Raw genomic sequence first — 27,451 nt, 5'->3', positions numbered from 1 at the left:
TCTTAGCTATGTATTTTAGCTTCAGTTAAAAAAAAAGTTAATTTTAAAGCTTTAACTTTAAAAAAAAAAAAAACAAAAAAAAAAAACTCCATTGACATTGTCACAGTACATTGACACCAAAAAACGTTTTCAACCGACGTAAACAAATGAATTATTTCATCGCCGCTAGTCTGATCTAAATTGAGTCAGTACTGTGTTTTTCCGCTTCGTTCATAACTTTTATAATGTTAGTGGATGAACATAAACACCTTCAAATTTTACATATTTATGAACAAGAACTCTCAGAGAGCAGAAATGGGTTTGATATTAACATTTACTTTGAAGATAGACATTTGTGTGAAGTAAAAAAAAAAAGTGTGTGACATGAGAGACATTTAATGCTGAAACCACAAAACGGGTACAAACGACTTTTTTTTTTTTTTTTTTACAGAGAGGCCAAAAAAAAAAAATGCAAAGACAAAATATTGGATGGGGTATCAATATCAGATAAATATGCAAGGTTTCATTATTAAAAGAAAAAGTGTTAAGGTGCGAGCTGTCATTTACATCAAGTTCTTTAGCAGACACGATCATGTGGAACATCTTAGCGGTTGAAGATACAACAATGTAAAGTAACTAGCTAATCTGCAAGGATTCATAACCTGCAAAATAAACACATCCAAAATACGAACAAAATTGTTCACATATGCTCAGACCATGGCTCAGAAATGCATTGGTAGATAGTTATTAAGAATTCTTTAGTGAAAATGTACAATACCACATGAGTAATTACCGTTTTTAACGTTTCTCCTTAAGAAAAAATACTTCATAATATTGTCGTGAATGATCGACAAAGTTAGTTAAATTCATTTCGTTAGCCTTGCGGTTGCCAAGAAAAAAAAACTAAAAATCTAGACTTTGCTCACTATATAATTAGTGTTAAAGAAGTTTTTTAAATATACGGATGAAACGTTTGTTAGATAACTAAGCTAAACAGATCTATAGGAGTTGCTTGAAGATGTCGGAAAGATGCCAGCTTGGGATACGCGGTACTCATCTGCAAGAGATCAGAAGGTTAGTTGCAGCACAAAAATGAAAAAGATTTTAAGTTTTTTAAGTGACTCGTCAAATTTAGTTCAAATCAGTTTTCATCCACGAAGAATCTGATATTATGTAGTTGTAGTGCATTATTTGATATATCAGACATTTTCTCAGACATGTTTTTATTCTAAATAATTTAGCATAAAATAAACAATTAGTTTTTCTAAAAAAAAAAAAAAAATGTTCCCACCGCCAGAGCAGTTTCCTTTTTTGTCCCTGCTGAATACCAATAGAAAAACTTCTGATGACTTTCTTGTGTCTTTTAAAGGTTTTCTCCATGTCATGCTTGTGCTATAATTCCATTCTTGTTCTTTAGTTCAAACACTGTGAGTAAAGTCGTTTGTAATCCTTTGCTAACAATCCTAATCATCTTATTGTTAAATCAGCATAGGCACGAGTGAAAATAAGGTCACTGGAACAAACTTAGCCTGTTAAAATATCCAAAAACCCGTAAGTAAAGATTCAGTGGCTAAACTGAAGATGCACGGATCCACTTGATCAGGTTATGTACTGTGGTATGGTAACTATGTACTTGTACATGTAACTATGTACTTCAACTATGGTTGAAGTTAAACCAAAGGATGTATGACTTAAGTAAACAGTGTTAACTATCTAAAGTAGTTTACGATCTAAAGTTGTGACGATACATGATACACTTTATTTGTGGTTATTAATTAAGATGGTTCAAGGTCATGTGTGTAAAAATGAACTTTCTGTTCAGTTACGTACCTCTACGCCATAACCCCTGAATGAAAGTAAGACTGTTTGAGAGTGCTGATCCTGCACTTGTGCTCTGTAGATTAAAAACATCATTTAAAATACTGCATTTTTAAAGTCCAATGCAAATTCATTCATTCATTCATTCATTCATTCATTCATTTTCTTTCGCTTATCCGAACTCTCGGGTCACGGGGAGCCTGTGCCTCAGGCGTCATCGGACATCAAGGCAGGATACACCCTGGACGGAGTGCCAACCCATCGCAGAGCACACACACACACACACTCTCATTCACTCACGCAATCACACACAATGGACAATTTTTCCAGAGATGCCAATCAACCTACCATGCATGTCTTTGGACCGGGAGGAAACCGGAGTACCCGGAGGAAACCCCTGAGGCACGGGGAGAACATGCAAACTCCACACACACAAGGCGGAGGCGGGAATCGAACCCCCAACCCTGGAGGTGTGAGGCGAACGTGCTAACCACTAAGCCACCGTGCTCCCCTCCAATGCAAATTACTTAGTAATTATTCATTAAAGTGCTTACTCTGGTGTGGTTAGAGCTTACATTCCTCAGAGCCAATCTTCCTGTCAGTGTTTCTCGGACCTGCAACCAGAAAACAAAATTATTACTGTTATTTATGGATACAGGGGAAAAGGAAAAAAAAGAAAAGAAAAGCGTGATATACCTTACTGTCCAGTAATGTTCCAAACAGCAAAATGAAAAAACCCTTTGAAGAGACAAATTAGACAATTTTATGGATTAGTTTGATTGGCTCATTTTTGTATGTCATATAGAAAATCTTTTATTATGTCATTATAAATACAAAGAGAATAGCATTAGTACCTGCAGTGAATTAAGGAATGCGAACACTATATGAATCCCAAAGTTCGGTGACACCAAGGTCCCGATGCCGAATCCCCACGTTAGACCAAAGAGAGGTGTTAAAATCGCCACACATCTAGCAATGACGACTAGGGGATGTTTCTCATCTGGCTGAACAGAAGCATTAACTCCTCTCCTCAACATCTTACACAGAACCACAATAAGCACCAGGAGGTTTATAGCTACAGTCGTCAGAGCAGGAATCACAAATGCCAGGAGAGCCTTTGTTTTATCCCAGTTCAGCCAACAATTGTAATCTTGTTGAATGTAGCCTTTGCCTCCAGCTGTAGATGCCACAGTAACGACAGCTATGATTAACGGGGCTCCGTAGCCGACAGTGAAACCTATGGCTATCATTGCTCCTCTGGTCATTCTGGAAAAGACCATGAGGGTGCGGTAGAGGAGCAAAAGTGCTGACAGAAACATCCAGAAGAAAAGGGCGAGATAAAAGAAGTGCATGAAGAATGTCGCTGTACTACAGGGACCCTCTTGTTTAACAACAGCCGCTCCAATGATGAAGCAAATGTTTGCAATCAGGAGGGAGACAGCGATGTTGACTATGGAGACATGACGCATGAAGGATGTGTCATTTCGTGTCACTGATTTCCATATGATGATTTCAATGATGAGGCACAAAACCAAGCTGCCCATTGAAATGCCAACACCGATGTAGGTTATATAGTCTAAGATTATGGCTTGGACTTTATCCAGCGTAAATGGTGACATCAGGATTGAAAAAGAGGTTGTGTGATTGCACTCACATGTGTATCTTTCAGGTTCTTTCCCTAATAGCTTTAACTGACATCCAGTCAAGTCCCATCCACCACTACCATTCAGAAGATTAAAGTTCCAGAAGACACACTGAGGTTTTCCCAATGTCTTATTTTTGATGGCAAAAGAAAAGGATATGTTGTTAATTGATGACTTTGGTTCAATCACAGCTACGTCTCCATTGATGCTGGTGTTAACTGAACTGTCATTGTATGCAGTGTGAACAGGTAAGACATTGTCAAGTGCTGAAAAAACTATGATGGTTATGAAAGTCTTTTGACTAATTACTGGAATGCTTATATGGGTCGATGAGCTATTACCAAATTGTCCAAAAAATGGGACAGTAGTGATGTTATTTCTTTTAAGATGAGCAGAGGCGGTTATTATCTCAATGACTTCATCTGGTAGTCTGCGTGCGATGCTTTCAATGGACGCCAGAAGTTCAGAACTGGCATTACTGGTTGTACTGTTTTTATTTAAATCAATCCATGCTTTTTGTGCATCTACTGACCCAATGACATCCACTGTATTTAGGAAACCCTTAAAATTGAAATTAAAAAATTATTAGAAAGAGCCCATCAAATCAAATCAAATATAGAATCACAAATTACAAGAAAAACATAAATTCTCTTTCTTTCAAAAACTGCAATGAGTTTCGAAAGATGAAAAGGAAAAGAGAAAACAAGACTATACTTACAGTCATAATGGCTTTATTGACAAGTAGTGATTGGGAGATATTGACAATAGTTTTAAGAATGGCAGCAATTGTTAATATGGTCGATGAAGATGATGTTATATTTTGAGCATTTGTTACAGTCGCAGCGCTGAGATTGGCCACAAATTGTGGGAGTTCAATGATATTTAAGAGCTAAGGGAAAAAAATGCAGAAATTTAGATATTCTTTTTTCTGTTATTGGACAAAAAATAAAAATCAAATCTGATTACCCCAGATTTATCTTTGAGATTTTGAATGACTCGCAGGACACAGTTGGTATATGTAATTTGCCACTGTCCTGTTGAGTTACACTTAGCTTCTTGATAACCAACCATGCCTTCATTACAGTCCCCAACATGTACGTCTTCCACATTTCCGGGTCCAAATACAGCATCAGAACAGTTCGATTCTATGGGAATGATGTTGAGAATTATGATTGAATTGTATATATACAATTATGAAGAGATTTTATACAACTATGTAATGTATACGTAAAAACCCCTCAAATGCAAACAAATTTAAATGCTGTCTAATTTATATCTGATTATGGTAATTACATTCATTCAAATTTGCTTTCTCTGATACAGCAGAGAAAGCATTTCTTTACATTTGAAATAAAATTAAAGGATTACTCACGTCCATTAACTACGTTTATTGTGATTTTCTGTGCCTTGTAATCACTTTTAATAAGTTGACATGTGACTGATATCTTCTTGTTACGCAGACATTCCTGTGTGTTTATTTTATAGTCACATACTATGCAGCCTGTTGGTGGAACTGTGCAAAATAATAAATAGTTAAAGTTAAAATACAAATCAAAACTATTTCAATGGTGTAGCTTGACTAAATATTTGACATGAATATTTAGTTTTGCTTTTTTATTTGTGACCTGCTGAAGGTTGGATGCAGTCTGCAGGGTCAATGCTCCATTTCACTTCATAGCTCTCCTGAACACAGCACTGTAGCATAGTTTTTGGGTTCTTACATTCTACAAATTTGTCATTGCTCACTTGGATATTGGGCTCTGGAATCATAATCCTTTGCCAGATCACATATGGTATTGAGTTCACTGTTGTGCTACATTCATACAGACCTGATCATTTTGAAAGGAAAGGAGATTAATATGGAAATCATAAACAATATCACACAAATAAAATGTTCAAGAACATTCCTGGATTGAATTTTAGTGTTTAAACGAGAGCAAGCTACATGATCATGTATGATGTAGGCGAAAATATGGGAAGTTATTATGAGGATTGATAGAGGATTGATAGATTCTTGATTGATAGATTGATCGAAGATTATTTTTTGTTGGATGAAGTGAACTTATACACTATAAATGTATCTTTTACCATCTGGCTATTTTACTATGACAAAATAGGGTTAGATTTAAAAGAAATAAATCAATAAAACAGAAGATGGGATTAGAAGAAGATTAGATTCTGGGATTTAGAATTCGTATCCTAATATAATCTACTAATGCAAATACTAATCCAATACAAATCTTTGTGGATGCAGTAAAATGAATGTAATTTATGTTGTTTACTAGATACTGCAGTGACTTTTTTTTTACGTACCACTGTCCTCAGGAGTGGTATTTTTCACAGTGAGTACATTTTGATCAATTGTATATCTGTCAGACTCCTTTAATTCAATTCCATTCTTCGTCCAATTAATGTTGTTATTTGTTGTTGTGTTACAAGTCAGTATCATATTTTGCCCAGGATATATTTGGTCTTGACCTTTATATAGCACATCTGCCACTGAAACACAGAACCATGCACATATTTATTTAAGGCTTTTTTTTGTTTTTTTAACCATCAGTGCTATACAGAATGAGAGTGTGCTGGATTGCAAAAATTTATAATAATAATAATAATAATAATAATAATAATAATAAGATGAGGAGAACACAATAATATGAAGAGAGTAATTTCCCTACCACTCTGACTGAATGCATCATTGCTTATGTTGAATCCCAGTGAACGGAGATTGCTAGCAAGTTGTTGGTTTGCCGATGCCAAATTAAGGTTATCGCTAGTTGCATTAATCTCAAAGTCTGCAATCAGACTGCCAGGCCTGTCAAAACACAGAACATCACTTATGTCCTTTTGAAAGAACCAGTCTACATCAAAATTGTAGGTATGAGTGGTTTTGTTTCCAGTTTCATTAGGTTTCAGGAAATTAGCTATATATTCATTGAAGATGGTAAACATCATCTTAACAACTAAAATATTAAACTATGAATAATGCAGTAAATAATGTTACCTGAAACCATTCACACTTGCAGAGTTGGGCTTATAGGCAGGCAAGCTTCTGTAACTTTCATCAATCTGAAAAAGGCACATACTCAGCTCTTGAATTAAAAGGTGGTCATTTATTTTTCTATAACAGTAACTCTGACAACAGTTCTAAATATAATTTCGATGACAAGTTTATATTTATAAACTTTTAATTCATAAATGCTCATATTAATATATTATTGTTTCTACTGTAACAGCTCATTCACATGGACACGTATGGAGGATGTTCCATCTAATCCAACACTAAAAATAAACAGCTTAAAAACATACAAGTATTTAAAAAAAAGCAATGTGTATAATTCTTAATGCAGGGATCTGCTTGGAGCCTCCAGTGTCAGCTCTTTGCTACTGTATGTTTTCCACCATAGAAAAGTCTTCATGAGAGAGAGACTATGAAGGAATGATGGTATATAGATACTATAACGTACAATAAGTGATAACAGTAGGTTTTGCAAACATTCCACGATATTCGACGTATAAAAAGCATGATGTGTTATTTATTATTAAATGTAATAACTAGGTAATTGCTTTTGTAAAAGAGGAACAAAACACTTTGTGCTGTTATAGGAAAATATCAGTGGTAGCAGTAAATGTACTTTGTATCAGGCTGTATGATTCCAGCAAACCCAATAACCTTCAAGTATGTAATTCCTTGCTTGCATACTTCTAAATAAAAGCTGAAGTATGAACTGATGCTTTCACTGTGTTCAACTTACCGATATCTCAATTTTTGCTTTAAAATTTTTGAAGGTTTCACTTGTTTTATTGGTGAGTGCAATGTCAAATTCTCTGTTTATTTTCATTGAGAACCCAATGACACGCGTGTCTGTGGGTGAAAAACAAAATGACAGCAGACGTGAAATGTAACAGATGTAAATTTAAGCGATTGAAATGGATCATACCATTAATTGGTAAAAGCTGAAAGAACAGAGAGCGAAACACAAGCAAACAGAGAGGGGAAAAGGGAGGATGCATTCGCACAACTGAATTAAGCTTTAGTTCTTTTATATTTTTGTACAAATATCTTTAACTGTGTGATTATTTGTGGCTTCTTAATTGTATTTTTGTAGCATTAAATTAGGGTCAAATATTAGTCTATTTATGGAACATAAAGGGGAAAGGCTTTGGGGGAAAATTGCAGTTTTAAAATGGCTTTGACACACATGTATATTATTGAAGAATTTTTATTTACTTCAACAAGATTTAAAGGATGAAATCATCTTACCTTGGTTTGGTGCTCTTGTGAGTGTGGTTGTGTTTGCAGTGGCTGTGGTTCTAGTAGAGCTCTCTATAGTTGTGGTGACAATGTTTGTCGTGGTGTCTGTAGTTGTTGCATCAGTGGTGTTGGTGAGAGAGTTTGGAATGATTGTTGTTCGGAGAGCTTTTGTAATGTTTCTATCAGTTGTAATTGTTGTGGCTGTAGTTTGGAAAGCAGTGGGTATAGAATTTGTAGTTGTGGTGTTTGTGGTTTTAAAGATTGTGGTTGCATTTGCTGTGGCTTGAAGACTTGTACTTGAAGTGTCTCTGTCAGTAGTAGGTAGTGTAGTAGTGGGTATGGTGTCAGTGCTTGTATCAGTTTTGATTCTAGCCAATGTGGTTTTGGCTGCTGTGGTTTCAGCAGTTGTGGTGTGGTCAGTTGTAGTGTATGTGGTTGCTGTGATTTTATTTGTAAAATTTGTGTTTGTGGTGTCTGTGGATATAGCAGTTTTGATTGTAGTGGCTTTGTTTGTTTTGGTTATGCTTAGAGTAGTGTTAGCTATAGTTGGGACAGTAATGGTTTGTATGGTGTCTGTAGTTGCAGTCTTTGTGGTTTTATTTTCCATGACTGTAGCAGTTGTGTTTTGGAAAGGTGTGGTTGTGATATTTGTGGTTGTTGTTGGAGCAGCCATGGTTATAGTGTCTGTGGAGTTAACACTTATGATTGTCGTGTCTGTGTTTGTTGCATCTGTAACTTTGGTTGCTTTCTTTGTTTCCCCTATGGTTGTAGTAGTGCTACCTATTGTTGTGGTACTAAAGGATGTGACCTCTGTGACTTTATCAGTTGTTAGTGTTGTGGCTGTAGTTGGGGCTTTTGTGCGTATAATGTCTGTGGATGTAACATCTGTCGTTATTTTAGCTGCAATTGTCGAGACTGTAGTTGGGGTAGCTGTGGGTATAGTGTTTGTGGATGTATCAGTTGTGATTTTGGTGTCTGTGCCATCCAATGTCATAACAGTTGTGACTGTGGTTGGTTTTTTGTTTGTTTTGGCTATGGTTGCAGTAGTTGCAGTATCTATGGTTGTGCCGTTTATAGTTTTTGTGGTGTCTGTAATTGCAATGTCTGTGGTGTTGGCTACAGGATTTGCTCTGGATATCAATTGAAGGGCTGTGGTTGTATCATGTGCGATTGCTGAGGCTGTCATATTAGCTGTGATTGTTGAGGCTGAAGCTGGGACAGCTGTGAATATAGTGTCTGTGGATGCGTCAGTTAATTTTGTGGTTTCTGTGTTTGTGGCATCTGATGTTGTAGCAGTTGTGACTGTGGTGGCTTTGTTTGTTTTTGCTATGGTTGCAGTGGTGCTATCTATTGTTGCAATGATAGTTTGTTTAGTGTCTGTAATTTCAGTGTTTGTGGTGTTGGCTACAGGGTTTGTTTGGGTTGTGGTTTGAAGAATAGTGGCTGTGACGTCTGTTGCTGTATAAGTTGTGATTTTTGTGGATGTAGTTGGGGCAGCTGTGGATATAATGTCTGTGATTGTTGCAGATATGGTTGTGGCATCTCTGGTTGTTCCATTTGTGACTGTGGTTGCTTTCTTTGTTTTCCCTAAGGTTGCAGTAGTTCTATCTATGTTTGTGGCATTAAAGGTTTTTGTGGTGTCTGTAATTTCAGTGTCTGTGGTGATGGCTACAGGGTTTGCTTGGATTGTGGACTGAAGACCTGTGATTGTATAAGCTACGATTGTTGAGGCTGCATTTGGGGCAGCGGTGGATATAGTGTCTGTGGCTGTATCAATTATTGTTGGGGTTTCTGTGTTTGTGGCACCTGATGTTGTATCAGTTGTGAATGTGGAGGCTTTATTTGTTTTTGCCTTTATTTGCATATTGCTATCTATGGTTGTGCCGATTATGTTTTTTGTGAATTCTGTTATTGCAGTGTCTGTAGTGCTGCTCATAGAGTTTGTTTTGGCTGTGGTTCGAAAATCAGTGTTTGTGACTTTTGTTGTTGTATCAGTTGTGGTTGTTGTTGTTGATGTTGTTGGAGCAGCTGTGGATATAATGTCTGTCAATGTTGCAGATATGTTTGTGGAATCTCTGGTGGTTTCTTTTGTTTTCCCTCTGGTTGCATTAGTGCTGTCTATAGTGGTGGCAGTGATGGTTTTTGTGTTGTCTCTCATTTCAGTGTCTGTGGTGTTGACTACAGGGTTTGCTCGGGGAGTGGATTGAAATGTTCTGGTTGTGATCTCTGTGACTTTATCAGTTGTTAGTGTTGTGGCTGTAGTTGGGGCATCTTTGTTTATAATGTCTGTGGATGTAACATCTGTCATTATTTTAGCTGCAATCGTCGAGACTGTAGTTGGGGTAGCTGTGGGTATAGTGTTTGTGGATGTATCAGTTGTAATTTTGGTGTCTGTGTCATCCAATGTCGTAACAGTTGTGACTGTGGTTGGTTTTTTGTTTGTTTTGGCTATGGTTGCAGTAGTGCTATCTATGGTCGTGCCGTTTATAGATTTTGTGGTGTCTGTAATTGCAATGTCTGTGGTGTTGGCTACAGGATTTGCTCTGGTTATGAATTGAAGGGCTGTGGTTGTATCACGTGTGATTGCTGAGGCTGTCATATTAGCTGTGATTGTTGAGGCTGAAGCTGGAACAGCTGTGAATATAGTGTCTGTGGATGCGTCAGTTACTTTTGTGGTTTCTGTGTTTGTGGCATCTGATGTTGTAGCAGTTGTGACTGTGGTGGCTTTGTTTGTTTTTGTTATGGTTGCAGTAGTGCTATCTATTGTTGCAATGATAGTTTGTTTAGTGTCTGTAATTGCAGTGTTTGTGGTGTTGGCTACAGGGTTTGTTTGGGTTGTGGTTTGAAGAGTAGTGGCTGTGACGTCTGTTGCTGTATTAGTTGCGATTTTTGTGGATGTCGTTGGGGCAGCTGTGGATATAATGTCTGTGAATGTAGCAGATATGGTTGTGGCATCTCTGGTTGTTCCATTTGTGACTGTGGTTGCTTTCTTTGTTTTCCCTAAGGTTGCAGTAGTTCTATCTATGTTTGTGGCATTAAAGGTTTTTGTGGTGTCTGTAATTTCAGTGTCTGTGGTGATGGCTACAGGGTTTGCTTGGATTGTGGACTGAAGACCTGTGATTGTATCAGCTACGATTGTTGAGGCTGCATTTGGGGCAGCGGTGGATATAGTGTCTGTGGATGTATCAATTGTTGTTGTGGTTTCTGTGTTTGTGGCACCTGATGTTGTATCAGTTGTGAATGTGGTGGCTTTATTTGTTTTTGCCTTTATTTGCATATTGCTATCTATGGTTGTGCCGATTATGTTTTTTGTGAATTCTGTTATTGCAGTGTCTGTAGTGCTGCTCATAGAGTTTGTTTTGGCTGTGGTTCGAAAATCAGCGTTTGTGACTTTTGTTGCTGTATCAGTTGTGCTTGTTGTTGTTGATGTTGTTGGAGCAGCTGTGGATATAATGTCTGTCAATGTTGCAGATATGTTTGTGGAATCTCTGGTGGTTTCTGTTGTTTTCCCTCTGGTTGCATTAGTGCTGTCTATAGAGGTGGCAGTGATGGTTTTTGTGTTGTCTCTCATTTCAGTGTCTGTGGTGTTGACTACAGGGTTTGCTCGGGGTGTGGATTGAAATGTTCTGGTTGTGATCTCTGTGACTGTATCAGTTGTTAGTGTTGTGGCTGTAGTTGGGGCATCTGTGTTTATAATATCTGTGGATGTAACATCTGTCATTATTTTAGCTGCAATTGTCGAGACTGTAGTTGGGGTAGCTGTGGGTATAGTGTTTGTGGATGTATCAGTTGTAATTTTGGTGTCTGTGTCATCCAATATCGTAACAGTTGTGACTGTGGTTGGTTTTTTGTTTGTTTTGCCTATGGTTGCAGTAGCGCTATCTATGGTCCTGCTGTTTATAGATTTTGTGGTGTCTGTAATTGCAATGTCTGTGGTGTTGGCTACAGGATTTGCTCTGGTTATGAATTGAAGGGCTGTGGTTGTATCACGTGCGATTGCTGAGGCTGTCATATTAGCTGTGATTGTTGAGGCAGAAGCTGGAACAGCTGTGAATATAGTGTCGGTGGATGCGTCAGTTACTTTTGTGGTTTCTGTGTTTGTGGCATCTGATGTTGTAGCAGTTGTTACTGTGGTGGCTTTGTTTGTTTTTGCTATGGTTGCAGTAGTGCTATCTATTGTTGCAATGATGGTTTGCTTAGTTTCTGTAATTGCACTGTTTGTGGTGTTGGCTACAGGGTTTGTTTGGGTTGTGGTTTGAAGAGTAGTGGCTGTGACGTCTGTTGCTGTATCAGTTGTGATTTGTGTGGATGTAGTTGGGGCAGCTGTGGATATAATGTCTGTGAATGTAGCAGATATGGTTGTGGCATCTCTGGTTGTTCCATTTGTGACTGTGGTTGCTTTCTTTGTTTTCCCTAAGGTTGCAGTAGTTCTATCTATGTTTGTGGCATTAAAGGTTTTTGTGGTGTCTGTAATTTCAGTGTCTGTGGTGATGGCTACAGGGTTTGCTTGGATTGTGGACTGAAGACCTGTGATTGTATCAGCTACGATTGTTGAGGCTGCATTTGGGGCAGCGGTGGATATAGTGTCTGTGGATGTATCAATTGTTGTTGTGGTTTCTGTGTTTGTGGCACCTGATGTTGTATCAGTTGTGAATGTGGTGGCTTTATTTGTTTTTGCCTTTATTTGCATATTGCTATCTATGGTTGTGCCGATTATGTTTTTTGTGAATTCTGTTATTGCAGTGTCTGTAGTGCTGCTCATAGAGTTTGTTTTGGCTGTGGTTCGAAAATCAGCGTTTGTGACTTTTGTTGCTGTATCAGTTGTGCTTGTTGTTGTTGATGTTGTTGGAGCAGCTGTGGATATAATGTCTGTCAATGTTGCAGATATGTTTGTGGAATCTCTGGTGGTTTCTGTTGTTTTCCCTCTGGTTGCATTAGTGCTGTCTATAGTGGTGGCAGTGATGGTTTTTGTGTTGTCTCTCATTTCAGTGTCTGTGGTGTTGACTACAGGGTTTGCTCGGGGAGTGGATTGAAATGTTCTGGTTGTGATCTCTGTGACTTTATCAGTTGTTAGTGTTGTGGCTGTAGTTGGGGCATCTGTGTTTATAATGTCTGTGGATGTAACATCTGTCATTATTTTAGCTGCAATTGTCGAGACTGTAGTTGGGGTAGCTGTGGGTATAGTGTTTGTGGATGTATCAGTTGTAATTTTGGTGTCTGTGTCATCCAATGTCGTAACAGTTGTGACTGTGGTTGGTTTTTTGTTTGTTTTGGCTATGGTTGCAGTAGTGCTATCTATGGTCGTGCTGTTTATAGTTTTTGTGTTGTCTGTAATTGCAATGTCTGTGGTGTTGGCTACAGGATTTGCTCTGGTTATGAATTGAAGGGCTGTGGTTGTATCACGTGCGATTGCTGAGGCTGTCATATTAGCTGTGATTGTTGAGGCAGAAGCTGGAACAGCTGTGAATATAGTGTCGGTGGATGCGTCAGTTACTTTTGTGGTTTCTGTGTTTGTGGCATCTGATGTCGTAGCAGTTGTGACTGTGGTGGCTTTGTTTGTTTTTGCTATGGTTGCAGTAGTGCTATCTATTGTTGCAATGATGGTTTGCTTAGTTTCTGTAATTGCACTGTTTGTGGTGTTGGCTACAGGGTTTGTTTGGGTTGTGGTTTGAAGAGTAGTGGCTGTGACGTCTGTTGCTGTATCAGTTGTGATTTGTGTGGATGTAGTTGGGGCAGCTGTGGATATAATGTCTGTGAATGTAGCAGATATGGTTGTGGCATCTCTGGTTGTTCCATTTGTGACTGTGGTTGCTTTCTTTGTTTTCCCTAAGGTTGCAGTAGTTCTATCTATGTTTGTGGCATTAAAGGTTTTTGTGGTGTCTGTAATTTCAGTGTCTGTGGTGATGGCTACAGGGTTTGCTTGGATTGTGGACTGAAGACCTGTGATTGTATCAGCTACGATTGTTGAGGCTGCATTTGGGGCAGCGGTGGATATAGTGTCTGTGGATGTATCAATTGTTGTTGTGGTTTCTGTGTTTGTGGCACCTGATGTTGTATCAGTTGTGAATGTGGTGGCTTTATTTGTTTTTGCCTTTATTTGCATATTGCTATCTATGGTTGTGCCGATTATGTTTTTTGTGAATTCTGTTATTGCAGTGTCTGTAGTGCTGCTCATAGAGTTTGTTTTGGCTGTGGTTCGAAAATCAGCGTTTGTGACTTTTGTTGCTGTATCAGTTGTGGTTGTTGTTGTTGATGTTGTTGGAGCAGCTGTGGATATAATGTCTGTCAATGTTGCAGAGATGTTTGTGGAATCTCTGGTGGTTTCTGTTGTTTTCCCTCTGGTTGCATTAGTGCTGTCTATAGTGGTGGCAGTGATGGTTTTTGTGTTGTCTCTCATTTCAGTGTCTGTGGTGTTGACTACAGGGTTTGCTCGGGGTGTGGATTGAAATGTTCTGGTTGTGATCTCTGTGACTGTATCAGTTGTTAGTGTTGTGGCTGTAGTTGGGGCATCTGTGTTTATAATGTCTGTGGATGTAACATCTGTCATTATTTTAGCTGCAATTGTCGAGACTGTAGTTGGGGTAGCTGTGGGTATAGTGTTTGTGGATGTATCAGTTGTGGCATCTAATGTCGTAGCAGTTGTGACCGTGGTTGGTTGGTTTGTTTTGGCAATGGTTGCAGTAGTGCTATCTATGGTTGTGCCATTGATAGTTTTTCTAGTGTCTGTAGTGTATGTGGCTTTGGCCACATGGTTTGCTCTGGTTGTGGATTGAAGAGCTGTATTTGTATCAGCTGCGATTGCTGAAGCTGTCATATCAGCTGCGATGACTGAGGCTGTATTACTAGTTGCGATTGAGCCTGTAGGTGGGGCAGCCGTTGGTACAGTGTCTGTGTATGTGTCAGTTGCTGTTGTAGTTTCTGTGTTTGTAGAATCTGATGTTGTAGCAGTTGTGACTGTGGTGACTTTGTTTGTTTTCAGTATGGTTGCAGTAGTGCTATCTATAATTGTGTCGGTGATGGCTTTTCTGATGTCTGTAGTGTCTGTGGTGTTGGTTACAGGGTTTGTTTGTGCTGCGGATTGATGAGCTTTGGTTGTGACCACTGTGAATGTGTTAGTTGTGATTGTTGTGGCTGTAATTGGGGCAACTGTGTGAATGATGTTTTTGGTGTTGGCTACAGTGTTTGCTTGGGTTGTGGCTTGAAAAGCTGTGTTTGTATCAGCTGCAATTGCTGAGACTGTAGTATCAACTGTGATTGGAATTTTAGGTGGGGCAGCCGTGAGTATAGTGTCTGTGGATGTAGCAGTTATGTTTGTGATGTCTGTAGCTATGAGTGCAGTGTTTGTAGTAGTTGTGTTGTGATCTGCAGTGGTGTCTGTGGTTATATCATGTGCATTTTCTGTGTCTGTGGTTTCAATCAATGTGGTTTGAAGGCTTGTATTTGTATTGACTGTGGTTACCACTGTTGTGGTGTTTAGATTACCAGTGTTTGTAGCTGTGGTGTATGTGGGTTTAGAGGCAGTAGTTTGTGTGTTAGTTGGGCTTAATGTAATGGATGTAATTGTGATTGGTTCAGTTTGAATGGCTGTATTTGTTTCATATGTAACTGTATCAGTCATGGGTTTGTTGGTTATGGTTGAGGTGGCAGGTATTTTTATTATTGTGGTGTTAATGGGCATAGTTGTTTTAGCTCGGCTTGTGATTACTGTGGTTGTAGTAACTGCTGTTTGGCTGAGAATGCTTGTTGTGTCTAAGACTTTTGTGGGTGAGATTGTTGCTATTGTAGTGTCTGCATCTGTGCTCGGTGTCATTGTGGATATTACTGTGGTGTCTGTGGTTGTAGAAGTTGTGATTGGATTCAGTGTTGAAGTGATGGCTATAGGTGACATATGTGTTCTAGCTGGTTTGAATGTGATGCTTGTGCCAGCTGTGGTTATGGCATCAGAAGATGTGGATAGTGCTGTAGTGACTTAACAAAACAAAAGAGTTTTAAGACACAAACAAATATATCAAATATCAGAAAGAGACTTTACACACTTACACACCTAGAGGTAAGATGCCCTGCTCATAAATTAAATGTAATTTAGTTTTTAAATGAACATGAAATTCTAAAAGTAACAAAACAGCAAGACTATTTTTGCTATACACTGATGACCTTTGGGTCTGAGATTGAAAGATGAAGATGAGACGGCAGATCAGAATTTCAGCTTATGAATAGTGCTTGTGCATATATAATTTTATGATATTTACATTTAGATGTGATTTAACCATTTAGAACATGGGACCTTCAGTGGCAGAAAACCCAATTTCTATGTAGGCAAAATAATTGGACAAAAAAACCATAAACACTTAAAAATCTTAACTGCATTATGCCAGAAAACCCACTGTTTTGACCAACTAAAACTTTTGTATTATACTTATCTGATGCTTTTAAAGCTTTGTACCTAAGCTTCTTTCTTGTTTGTTGTACAGGGTCTCAATTTCATGAGGTGAAATGTACACTATCACAGTGTATTTGCCATCAACTGCTATTGTTTCACTTGGCTAAACTGTTCAGTGTCTGGTTGTTAGTACACCAGAATTTCTTTACTTTTCTGGACATTCCAAATTGTTGCATTAGCTAAGGAGTGTTCAATACCGATGATCTTTCAAAATAGCTTACATTTCTATAGATTCTCTGGATTTCATTCATTTTAACAACAAATGCAGTCTTCACCAGAGAAACCCAGTCCTCAATCTATTCTGAGCTATTAATTGCTTAAACAATCTAACAGGCAACACTTGGCAACATGAAGCATGGGAAAAACTAGTGAGGTCAAACAAAAGGTGCAGTGTTCCACATTGTTGTTCTGATCTTCCATCTCATATTCATTTTATGTTAATCCTCTTATACATATATATTTCATCTTCGTGATTTACCTGTTGTGCTTGTTGAAGATGGACATGCCAAGCTATCTATGAAACAAGAATGAGGATATTATGTAAATTAAAGTACTAAAGTAGAAATTGTTGATACTATTACATGTTTTTCGGCTGATATCCAAGGGAATATGTTAGTGTCCTTTAGATGTGCACATTTATATATTTTATTTTTGTCATACATACATGTCGGCTCATTGATTTGTTGACAGAACTGTCCATCATTTGGAATAGCATTGATGCAACCACACAAGCCATTGGTGACATTATCACAAGACCCATATAGTGTGCACTTTTCACACGGCCAGATATACTGATCCTCACACCTGCACTGATATTCGGTATCATTCAAACTGCACACTGTGGAAAATCAAGAATGAATTCAGTGTGAGGAAAAAAAATGCTCTTTACATTTTTAATATTGAGATAATTATCAACAATCATCAAATATATCTTTCTAGCTCATAATACTCTCACAGAAGCTAGTAAAATTTGCCTTGAACATATTAAAATGTCCATTTTTCACAGACTAATTCTTACCTGTTGTAATGTCCACCTTTGTAACTTCATATAATAATTGAAAACTGAATCCTTCTAGAAGATTCTTCACTTCACTTATCACTGATGTGCTTGTGGCATTAATTTCAATTTCAACAATAAACTCGAACTGCAATTCTATGAAAATACAACAGTCAAGTAAATACAAGAAAAAAATAAATATTATACGTATATCCATATACTCCAAAACATTTCCCTCACCACCTTTTGGCATGCACATCTGTCCACCACTGGAAAATCCGCCAGTACAGTTGCATGTTCCTTCATTTATAGTATTACATTTATCATACACGCAGTTATCGAATGGCCAGAAATATTGATCCTCACATGCGCAGTAATAAATGGCTTCAACTGGCCTGCACACTGGGGACAATAATAATAATAGAACAAAATGTGAAACATAGAAATTAGAAACAGTTATATAATTTAAACATACTCATTGCATTATAAAAAAAATGCAATTGAAGTTTACTATATTGCCAATACTGTATGTGGCTGCATGAACAATCCAAATTATCACAATAATTCATGCAAATTTGGAATATAGCTTCCACACTGATTATTCACTGTATAATGACAACCCAGTTTTGGATGTTAGAGTGCAGGGTTAGTTATGATACAGCAGGCCTGGAGCAGACATAGGGTTAAAGGCCTTGATCAATGGCCCAACAGTGGCAGCTTGGCAGAAAACCCCAATTCTCCGATTACCATCTTACTGATAGCCAGATATTTTTGCAAAACCATTCAGTAGACCAGAATCCAGTTATCTTATTATCCTCATCATACAACAGCTACAAACAGAAGAGGTTGAAAGATAACAAGTGCTTTCTCTTTTTTAAATCTCATTACATGGCAGTGTTACTCTCTCAAAGTGCTGTTTAATTTTTTCTGCATACATGAGCTCACAGATGTTCAGTACTGTTTCTGTGATTGACAGAAGTGTGATCTTTCCAACCCAGCACACAGAAGCAATTTTGCTCCATTGGCTGTTGTACTGTAATGAGACATGAAACTTACAGTCTCCCAACGACAGGACAAACATTTCTGTTGCACCACATTTTGGGAGTGTTGAGATATTCATTAGTCATGCTAAGAAGAATCTATTGTCAGTGATCTTACCTGGGAACAGTGTGAAAATAGCAGGATCTGGTTTCCATGGTTCAGAAAGTGAGGTGGCGTTAGTGACTAATGACACTTGTGCTATATTTGGTCTTTCTATAGCCATTAACAACTGATGCAATTCCCATTGTTATTAAAAACATGACTAAAAAAAACTAAACACAAAATATGACCTTAATAATAGATAGAGTTTACCTGTTGTAATAAATAAACCTTCAATTTCGGTGGTGTTGTCTAGTTGTAATGGAAAGCTGATGGACTCCAGTGAAGATTTGATTTGGGCAATCAAAATCAATTCTGTTACATTCACCTCAACCAATATGATGTATTCTACTATATCTGTTTTGGCTGGAAATAAAAGGCAGCTATTTAACTATCTGGGTGACAAGTACAATGATAGAGTGTACTGTACAAAATAATTGTCAGTCTTCATGAAAATTACTATTATTATTTTACATCAAAGAGGATTCTTATTATTATTCTTAATATTATATATATATATATATATATATATATATATATATATATATATATATATATATATATATATATATATATATATATATATTACAATATAATAGCTTCATATTTATAATTATATTTACCATCTCGTTTTCCTCTTAAGTCACTGAGTTGTCGTCCATCTGTATAACTAAGCTGTGATTTAAAAAAGTTCATTCTTTATACTTTTGTACCCGTGAACAGACATTTACAGAAGATTTAGTTTCTCTTATCCCAAGACAAATTAAAGTATTTCAGATTTTATTCTTAGAATGTACGTTAATGTAAAGTCAAGCAGTTTACCTCTAAAACCATGTCTGAAATTTCAGGATGTCTCCTTGTGTTTACTACAAACATTAGCATAAGGACATTGACTGCAATCCCCAAGATGTATTCTGATGATTTCACTGTACAAGAAAGGTAAGAAATAAACATTGTCAATTAAGCATGATCATTGTTGAATAGGCATACCAAATGGTATTAATAAAGGGGAAAATGAGAAAAGGAAAGTCATCTGAATTTATATTGGCACACAGAGAAACAAGGTATGCAAATTAGTGTTAATTGGTACTCCAAGCTTACAGTAGACAGAAAGTCCACAGTCATTAATATGGGAAAGTATTGGATGTGGTGGGTTGCTGAGGTGAGGCTGTGACACATTTCCATAGTGTTTGTTCATTCATCTTCAATAAATGAATGAATGAAATGAATGCGGATGTGGTAGCCTAGTGTTTAAGGTGTTGGACTATCAATCAAAAGGTTCTGAGTTCAAATCCTATGTACACCAGGCTGCCACTGCTGGGCCCCTGTGCAAGGCCTTTAACCCTCAATTGCTCAGTTGTATAACAAAAATGAGATAAACTTGTAGGCCGCACTGGATAAGAGTGTCTGCCAAATGCTTTATTCTGGTCAAGACACAGTGGTTTTAACGACTTACTTATTTATATTTTGGGAAATGAAACCAAGTGATTTATTTGGAAATAATGTGTGTAGGTGTTAACAAAAGATATCTCTAAGAGGTGGTGCTAATGGTCAAGACTCTCTGCAGGGGTGGAACTGAACTGGGTGGGACTGGGATTAAAATCATTGGTGGGATTAGCACAAAGTTCAAATTACATCTGTAATTCACTTTGTGTAACAAGACCTGGTTAAAATGTCTTTTTGTCTAAAAGTTAGTCATCAGCTACTACCTAACTTATGTTAAATTTCTAGCAGTATATTTGTTTTAGGAAATAAGAATTAATATAATATACTGTTGAATTATGTTAACTGTTCCTCAAAACTTCTTTAGGAATAATTTTAAAGAAGAGGTTTACTCCTGACTGTTAAAAAAGGCTGCTAATGGAGCCCCCTTTAAACAATGATAAAACCATCGGACAGAAAACTTCAGCATTTCATTCATAACATGATTGAACAATCTGTTTTTGCCAAATGTAAATCTGTTACTATGGAAACAATAACATTGGAACATGTGCTTTAATATAAAGCTGTACAGTTGGAATGACAGTCAGAGATTCTGTAACAGAAAATTAATCTACCAGTTCTGACCAAACAGATTTAAGAATTCACTCGAAATATTTACTAATGCTTTAGTTTAAACAACAACAGCAAAACTATTTTTATAGGTTAAAAAATGTTTTAAAGAAAAGTCTTACCTGGAATGGCCATGATGTTCACGCAGATTTTAAGGCAACCTGCCAAAGTTGGGAACATTAAAATGTCAGGCTGTAAAAATGAGTTCCATTTTCCTCACAGCTTTTAGTGTACTTTAACTATTTAACACGTTAACAGTCAATAGTGACTGCCTTAACAACAGTGATATACAGCATGGCTGCTTAGCATCATGAAAGATTCAAATTTCACACACATTAAACCTTAGAATGTCTCCATAAATAGAAATCAAAATAATTAGTTTGAAATTTTGTATTGTTTAAATGTATTTAATTATATATACTATTCATATATTTAAATGTATTTTGTATACTGAATATTATCTTTTAATGTTAAATAACTGAAATTTATCTTTTTGAAAGAAGACCAAAAGTACATAGTCTCTCAATTGCCTGAAAATATTCACATCTCAGGAATTTAATTTATTGTGGTTGCTGTTATATGTATATGAGTTATGATATTGTTATAAGAAACTTTACTGTTATATGATTAACCACTCTATATATAGTTATTTGATAAAAGAGTCATATCTAATAAAACCACATTTAACCAGATTGTGACCTGATTTGACAATAAATCAGAAAATAAAAATGCCTTTTCTGCTGAATGTGAAAGGTTGTGTGTGTATGTGTGTATGTTTGCACAATGATACCCAGTATTTGGTATTTGTCTTAGGGATAATTACTTTTCACTCTGTGTTTAGTTTGTTTTTTTGATTTCTTTCATCTTGTATTTGTGCCATCTCCATCTCCGTCCTCCATCTGCTCTTATTTCACCTCCTCTCTCCTTTCGTTCTGTTTTTGCACTGTCACAAACAAGCCACACATTTACACTTTATTATCTATAATTATAGAAATTACTTTGGATGAATTATTTTTTTTTTTATTAAATCTTAATCTGTCTTAAGTTCACTTGTTCAAAAAATACAGGAATAAAATCCTTTTTTTTTTTTTTGGCAACCAACTTTTCTTTTTTCATTTGTTTGTTATCATATACGTTTTACGTTTTTTTGCTGTTGTGGAACCAAACAAAAACCAAGGAACCATTTATGGTCTTGGAAAAAACATATATGATAGTATAAAGAAGAGGATGCTTACGATTTCTTCACAGCATGTTGTTGATAACACAGAATGAAATACCCCCCAGATTTATGTCCACTGGAGCTAAATTATTTAAATCTGCTTCACCGATACATCCATAACACATATTCATCACTTACTGAAACCAATTTTGAAAAATATGTCATTAAATGATCATTGATTTTTTTTTACAAATACCTTCGGAAGACGAAGTAAAAAGACTGAGCACAAATAGTGTTAACGCCTAAAAAGCTTTTATCTCACTTTCATTGAACATGTCAGACAGGATGAGATGAATAATAATGGGGACAAAACCCCTCTATTAGAGGTCTGGAATTACATCTGCTATGTGTATATACAGGCAAAAGGAGGATTTTGGTTAAAGTAACGTTAACAACCAAGTCAAAATAAAAGATTTTTATTGATATTTATTGTAACTCTTTGGTAAGGTGTCAAATTCACACATCATGATTAATTCTAACAATGATTCTAATTCTTTATCTGTAATATTTTACTACAATGAACATTTGCTAAGACATTATAACATGTTTAGGCTACTATAGACATTTCTCATAAAATTCTGAACAAAGTGATAATTTATTTAATTCCTACAATTCAAGAGAAGCAAAATTATTTATTTGTTTGTTTGTTTGTTTGTTTGTTTGTTTGTTTATTTATTTATTTATTTATCAATCATTAGAATGCAGTCTTAAAATATTTTTTTTTTTTTTTTTTTGCATGTAATTAGAAAGTCTTACCTTAAAGTGTCTGCCGTTTGAATCACTAATCCTTTAACAGGTTTGTTGAAGACTGTTAGCTTTTGTGTTGTCCGGGCAGCTGATGCACATACAGTGGACGTTTAATAATCAGTGACTAATAATACACACTGTCACACACTTGCAGAACCTGTTTGTTTTTTCTTTCCCTCTGTTTCCTTGTTCTATTGTGTGAAAAATAGTGGAAAATAATTCTGACACACACCTACCCAAAATTCCAGTCTTTATACAAACATGAGACAATTAAAATCATAATCATAATTATGCCTAAAGCTGATAAAGACACACCTATATTTTGCGGAAACTATATATTTATATACCCCCCAAAAAATAAATCCATTAATTACAAAAGTTTTATGGTACAAAGAGATGAAACAGAATTATGAAGCATGTTTAAAGTTTATGCTGATTGTAGCTCAACCTGTTCTTTAGCTGTTGGATCTATTTCCTGAAATCCCTGCAGAGAAAGCACACATAATTCAAGTTATAAATGGGGACATACCCCCTTAGGGAGCATGTAGACAATGCAAATGATACTTGCTCAGATTACTGACCTTCACCATAGAGTTCCGGTCTAAGTTTACAGTGCTCTTCCAAACTACTGGAACATCAAGGCTTTTAAAAAACAAATTAAAAACATATATGAGATAAGATTTCTTAAATAAAAATTATGAGCTAAGAGATTTGAGCTAAGAGATTTGAGATGAGTTTATGAAAAACAGATATGACATAAGATTTTTTTAAAATAAAAACTAAAATAATAAACTCTTATCTTATATATCTGAATTTTGGATATAAGAGTTTATGAAAAACAGATATGAGAAGATTTCTTAAATAAAAGCTGAAACTCTTATCTCATATCTGTTTTTATGATATCAAACCTACAAACAATTGAATAAGCCTTGATGTTCCAGTAGTTTGGGAGAGAGGACTGTATCTATTAATATATAAATATTAAGAACGTTTACATCTTGTGTTCTAAACAACATAAACATACATCAGTCTGCAATTCAGACTCAATTTAGGCGTATAATTAATTATAAGAACAATAAGTTTTGACGTACAAAACATTTGCTTACTTTATAGAATTAATTGTATAATAATAACATATAATTTATTCTGTAATGTAAGGAAAGTAGGTAAGAAAAGCTTTAATTTAGCCAACATTTTAATCAACATTTTCATAAATTCGAATATTGGACAATAAGTGACTGACAAATCATTTATCTTTTATAATTCAGTGCCAGCAGGACTTCCTGAACAGCACATCAGTGGTCTGAATATTACTAAATGTCCTTTAGATGCATTGCTTTAAAATCTTTATTTGCCTTTTTAGAGCATCTAATGGATCCTCGTGGCTTTTTAATGTGTTTCTGGTGGTCCAGTGATGGAGTTATGGTTCTTGTTGTCTTGTCTGATGGTGATAATCTACCCACAAAAGAAAGTGCTGTCAGATTATAGCGCTATTTAATAGTAAATGTAAAAATCACTATTCATTTATCAAATACAGAGAGCAAAAGGTCAGTCGATCAGCCTGTGTGTGTTTGGAAAGAGATGATTATAGGTCGAGTGAGGCAGTGTGCTGGGGATGTAAATCCTGAGATCCTGAGCAGCAGTGTTTGTAGGCCAGGATGTACTGTAGTGTGGGTTTCTGATTCTGAGCATTAAAGTGACACAAACTTCCATTACGGTTCAATACATGATGATAAACTGTTCTGTTTTCTTAACAGTTTGTCATCTTGGTACAGGGAAATCAGGAGGTGGGGACATCATTAATGAATGAACTGTTTCTAATTAAAGATACTACTCAGATCATTAGGATCAGGTCAGTTAGAGATACCAAGGGTTCACTCAAAACAAGGTGTGTCAGCATTTAGTTATTATGCCACCTATATCTGGAATCAGCTTCCAGAAGAGATCAGATGTGCTTCAACAGTAGACACTTTTAAATCAAGATTAAAAACACATCTGTTTAACTCTGCATTTACTAAATGAGCACTGTGCTGCTTCACAATGACTGCGCTTTTTATCCAAATCACTTTTACTCCTGTTTTATTCTTTTTAACATATTTTAAACTGTTTTTATCAAAATCACATTTTTTTAATTGTTCTTTGTTTTTATTAGTATTTTATTGTGTGTCTCTTATTTTTACATATATATTTTTTTTGTCTCTTATGGTATAAACTGTTTTCTAATTTCTATGTAAAGCACTTTGAATGACCTCTGTGTATGAAATGTGCTATACAAATAAACTTGCCTTGCCTTGCCTAATTAGAAGTGAATTAAATTTAATTACCTCAGGACACATTTCTACATACCACAGCTGCAGGCTTTCAGTTGCCTCCCTGCAGGTAGGAGGTATGAGTAGCACGTTTCATAAAACCTGAGTCGTTTCTATTTGTTTATTTGTCAACAAATATAGTGAGGTGAGGTTTACATTTAAAAATAATGATATACTCACTGCGATGGCTCAAGAATGGTTCTCTCCGGAGTTACGGAGGTTACTTTTAGTTTCAACTTCTGGGTACGCTAGCATAAAGGGCTAGCACACATGCTACTTGGACGCAAAGTTTAGTCAACCTAACATGCTACTTGGACAAAGTTTCGTCATAGCAAGCAAGCCGTTTACATTACCAGTGATGCTTCTACCGTTCATGAAAACTGTTGTTTAGTTGTTTGACCACATTGTTAGCCTAGCCCTTGTCTGTGTGTTTGCTCCAATATCTGCTATTGTTTGATTACAAACGCTTTACTATTTTATTTTTATGAGTTTGCCTGCTGATTTGAATTGTTTATCTGGATTTTCTGATTAAAGCCGTGTCCCTGATTCTGCATATGGATTCTTCCGACTCCCTTAAAGAAGCCCTGGAGGAACGGAGACACTGCAGGGGATTTAGAGTGCATTTCAAGTTCTTACAGACCACAAGAATTTGGAATATATCAGGAGCACTAAACCCCCGTCAAAGCCAGATGGGCACTGTTCTTCACACGATTTCAGTTTATGTAAACCTACCGGCCGGGTTATAAGAACAGCAAAACGGATGCATTATCATGCCGACATGGCCCATTACACCAAGCCCCAGAACCAGAAACTCACCCCTCTGATCATCGCACCCATACAATAGGATCCCATGCATGAAATACGACAAATGCAACAAAATGAACCTGCCCCACCTGAATGCCCACCCAGATTAAAATATGTTCCCACAAGCCTTGGGCAATGCACCATAGTTTCATGCCTCTCTGAGTTCAAGACACCCAGGTATTCAATGTAATACACAGCTTATCTACAAGGCCTTCTGGTGACCTTCACAAAACACGGTCATCAAGAAATTCATTGAAGCATGCCTAAACTGCGCCCAGACACGCACGTCTCGCCAACTACCTGCAGGGCTCCTTGTCCATGTACCTTGTCCTGATTAAAGCTGTGTCCCTGATTCCGCAATTGGATTCTTCCAACTCCTCATTACAGCATCCATTTTTTGTTGTCTCACAGATTTTTGTAGAAATCGTTCTTTTATAGAAACCTAAATGTAAAATACATCATTTTTATTTGATTAATTATGAGAATGCATAGGTGGAGGTGATGTCACCCTCTGCTGGACAAGAGAGGCATGACAGTAATAGAGGGCATATGAGAGAGAGAGAGAGAGAGAGAGAGAGAGAGAGAGAGAGAGAGAGAGAGAGAGAGAGATGAGAGTGGAAGTCTGGCACAGGCCTAGTGCCATAGAGAGGACAGACTGTTTTCCCCTTGTGACCTCAGAACATTAGAGACAGAGCTGCATTTGTTTAACCAATGCACAAAATATAAAGAAACTCTGCAACATTACTTCACTTAATATGTGACATCATCACAGGGTTTCAGTGCTCTAGAGAAACTACCCATTCTGCTTAAGGAAAAAAAAAAGGAAAACTGAGAGAATAGAATGCAGCTAAATATGACACTGACTAGCACAACCTGAGGAACAACCAATAAACCTGTTCTACATGAAAATATTATTATTATCATTATAGTAACATAGCGATAATAGTATTTAACAATGTACAGTCTTTAATTATAGCTAATTGTTTGCATATTATTATTATATATTATTATTACTTCCTTTCTTGATTCTTGATTTGATGTTCACTTGATGTCAAGCTCATTGGATTGAGTTGAGAGAGAGAGTGAGAGAGAGTGAGAGAGAGAGAGAGAGAGGGCTTTAGAGTGGGCCACTGCGGTATGGAGGAAGGATGTGACCGCGTTTCCTTCCTTCAGCCACTTCCTCACCCAGATGCGCAGCGTGTTCGAGCACCCCACTGGAGCTCGTGGCTCAGGTACGCTGGGAGGAGAGACCACTCAAGCTCATTTACCGCAAGGGATTGAACCGTAAGCTACAGACCGAACTCGCCTGTCGTGACGAGAGGAGGGACCTGTCTGCATTCATAGAACTGTCCATCCAGATAGACAACTTGATGAGAGCCCGTGGAAACGCCCACGCGAAGAACACCGACAGAGAATACAGAGCCCATGCCACTCGGATCCGCTCACCTCACATCCGAGGAGAAAGCCGTGATGCCGTCACCAACTATGCCTGTACTGTGGTGAACCCAGACATCTGCTGGCTACCTGTCCCACCACACCACCCAACAAGTGAAACACTCTGGTGAGTTTGAACGTCTTCTCCTCTCGTTCTCAAAACTGCACTCAGTTTGATGTACGGCTAAAGGTGTAGGGAAGAGACATTAATCTCGTGGCTCTCGTTGACTCCGGCGCTGCGTTCAATTTAATTTCGGAGGAGTTCGGTAAACGGAACGCGATTCCACTGGCTGAATGTATTCCGCCCTTGGCAGTGGAAGCGATAGATGGCCGACCTCTCGGAAAAGGGCGCATAATATTCAGCACCGAGGACGTTGAATTACAAGTGGGCGCACGACACAGCGAACTTATCCGGTTCCACATTGTAACCCTCTCATCTTGGGACTGCCATGGCTGAAACTCCATAATCCGGTCATCTCATGGAGAGAGCCGCGAATCATTAACTGGGACGAAGCCTGCTCTCAACACTACCAGCCCTCTAAGACACGCCTCCAAATTAACTCCGCGGTTACCACTCCTGTTGTTCCTGGTCTCCCTGTTGAATATCACGACCT

At 37.1% G+C, this 27,451-nt stretch overlaps 1 protein-coding gene across 1 annotated transcript; it reads right to left on the bottom strand.

Moving 5' to 3' along the window:
- Positions 1-495: 495 nt before the first annotated feature.
- On the bottom strand, positions 496-20,459 carry LOC132863715 (adhesion G-protein coupled receptor F1-like). Its single transcript, XM_060896671.1, has 12 exons — positions 20,447-20,459; positions 7,705-7,896; positions 7,196-7,305; positions 6,445-6,509; positions 6,119-6,255; positions 4,407-4,585; positions 4,159-4,329; positions 2,652-4,001; positions 2,494-2,535; positions 2,352-2,411; positions 1,810-1,873; positions 496-1,036 (listed from the first exon to the last, which is right to left on the bottom strand). The coding sequence occupies exons 1-12, from the start codon at positions 20,457-20,459 to the stop codon at positions 969-971; spliced, it is 2,451 nt and encodes an 816-aa protein (XP_060752654.1). The 3' UTR covers positions 496-968.
- Between the last annotated feature and the right edge of the window lie 6,992 nt (positions 20,460-27,451).

This window comes from Tachysurus vachellii, chromosome 20 (genome assembly GCF_030014155.1).
Source record: "Tachysurus vachellii isolate PV-2020 chromosome 20, HZAU_Pvac_v1, whole genome shotgun sequence".
NCBI classification, from domain to species: domain Eukaryota; kingdom Metazoa; phylum Chordata; class Actinopteri; order Siluriformes; family Bagridae; genus Tachysurus; species Tachysurus vachellii.
Note: the sequence above shows the minus strand (reverse complement) of the source record. Positions and strands in the feature narration are given on the sequence as shown.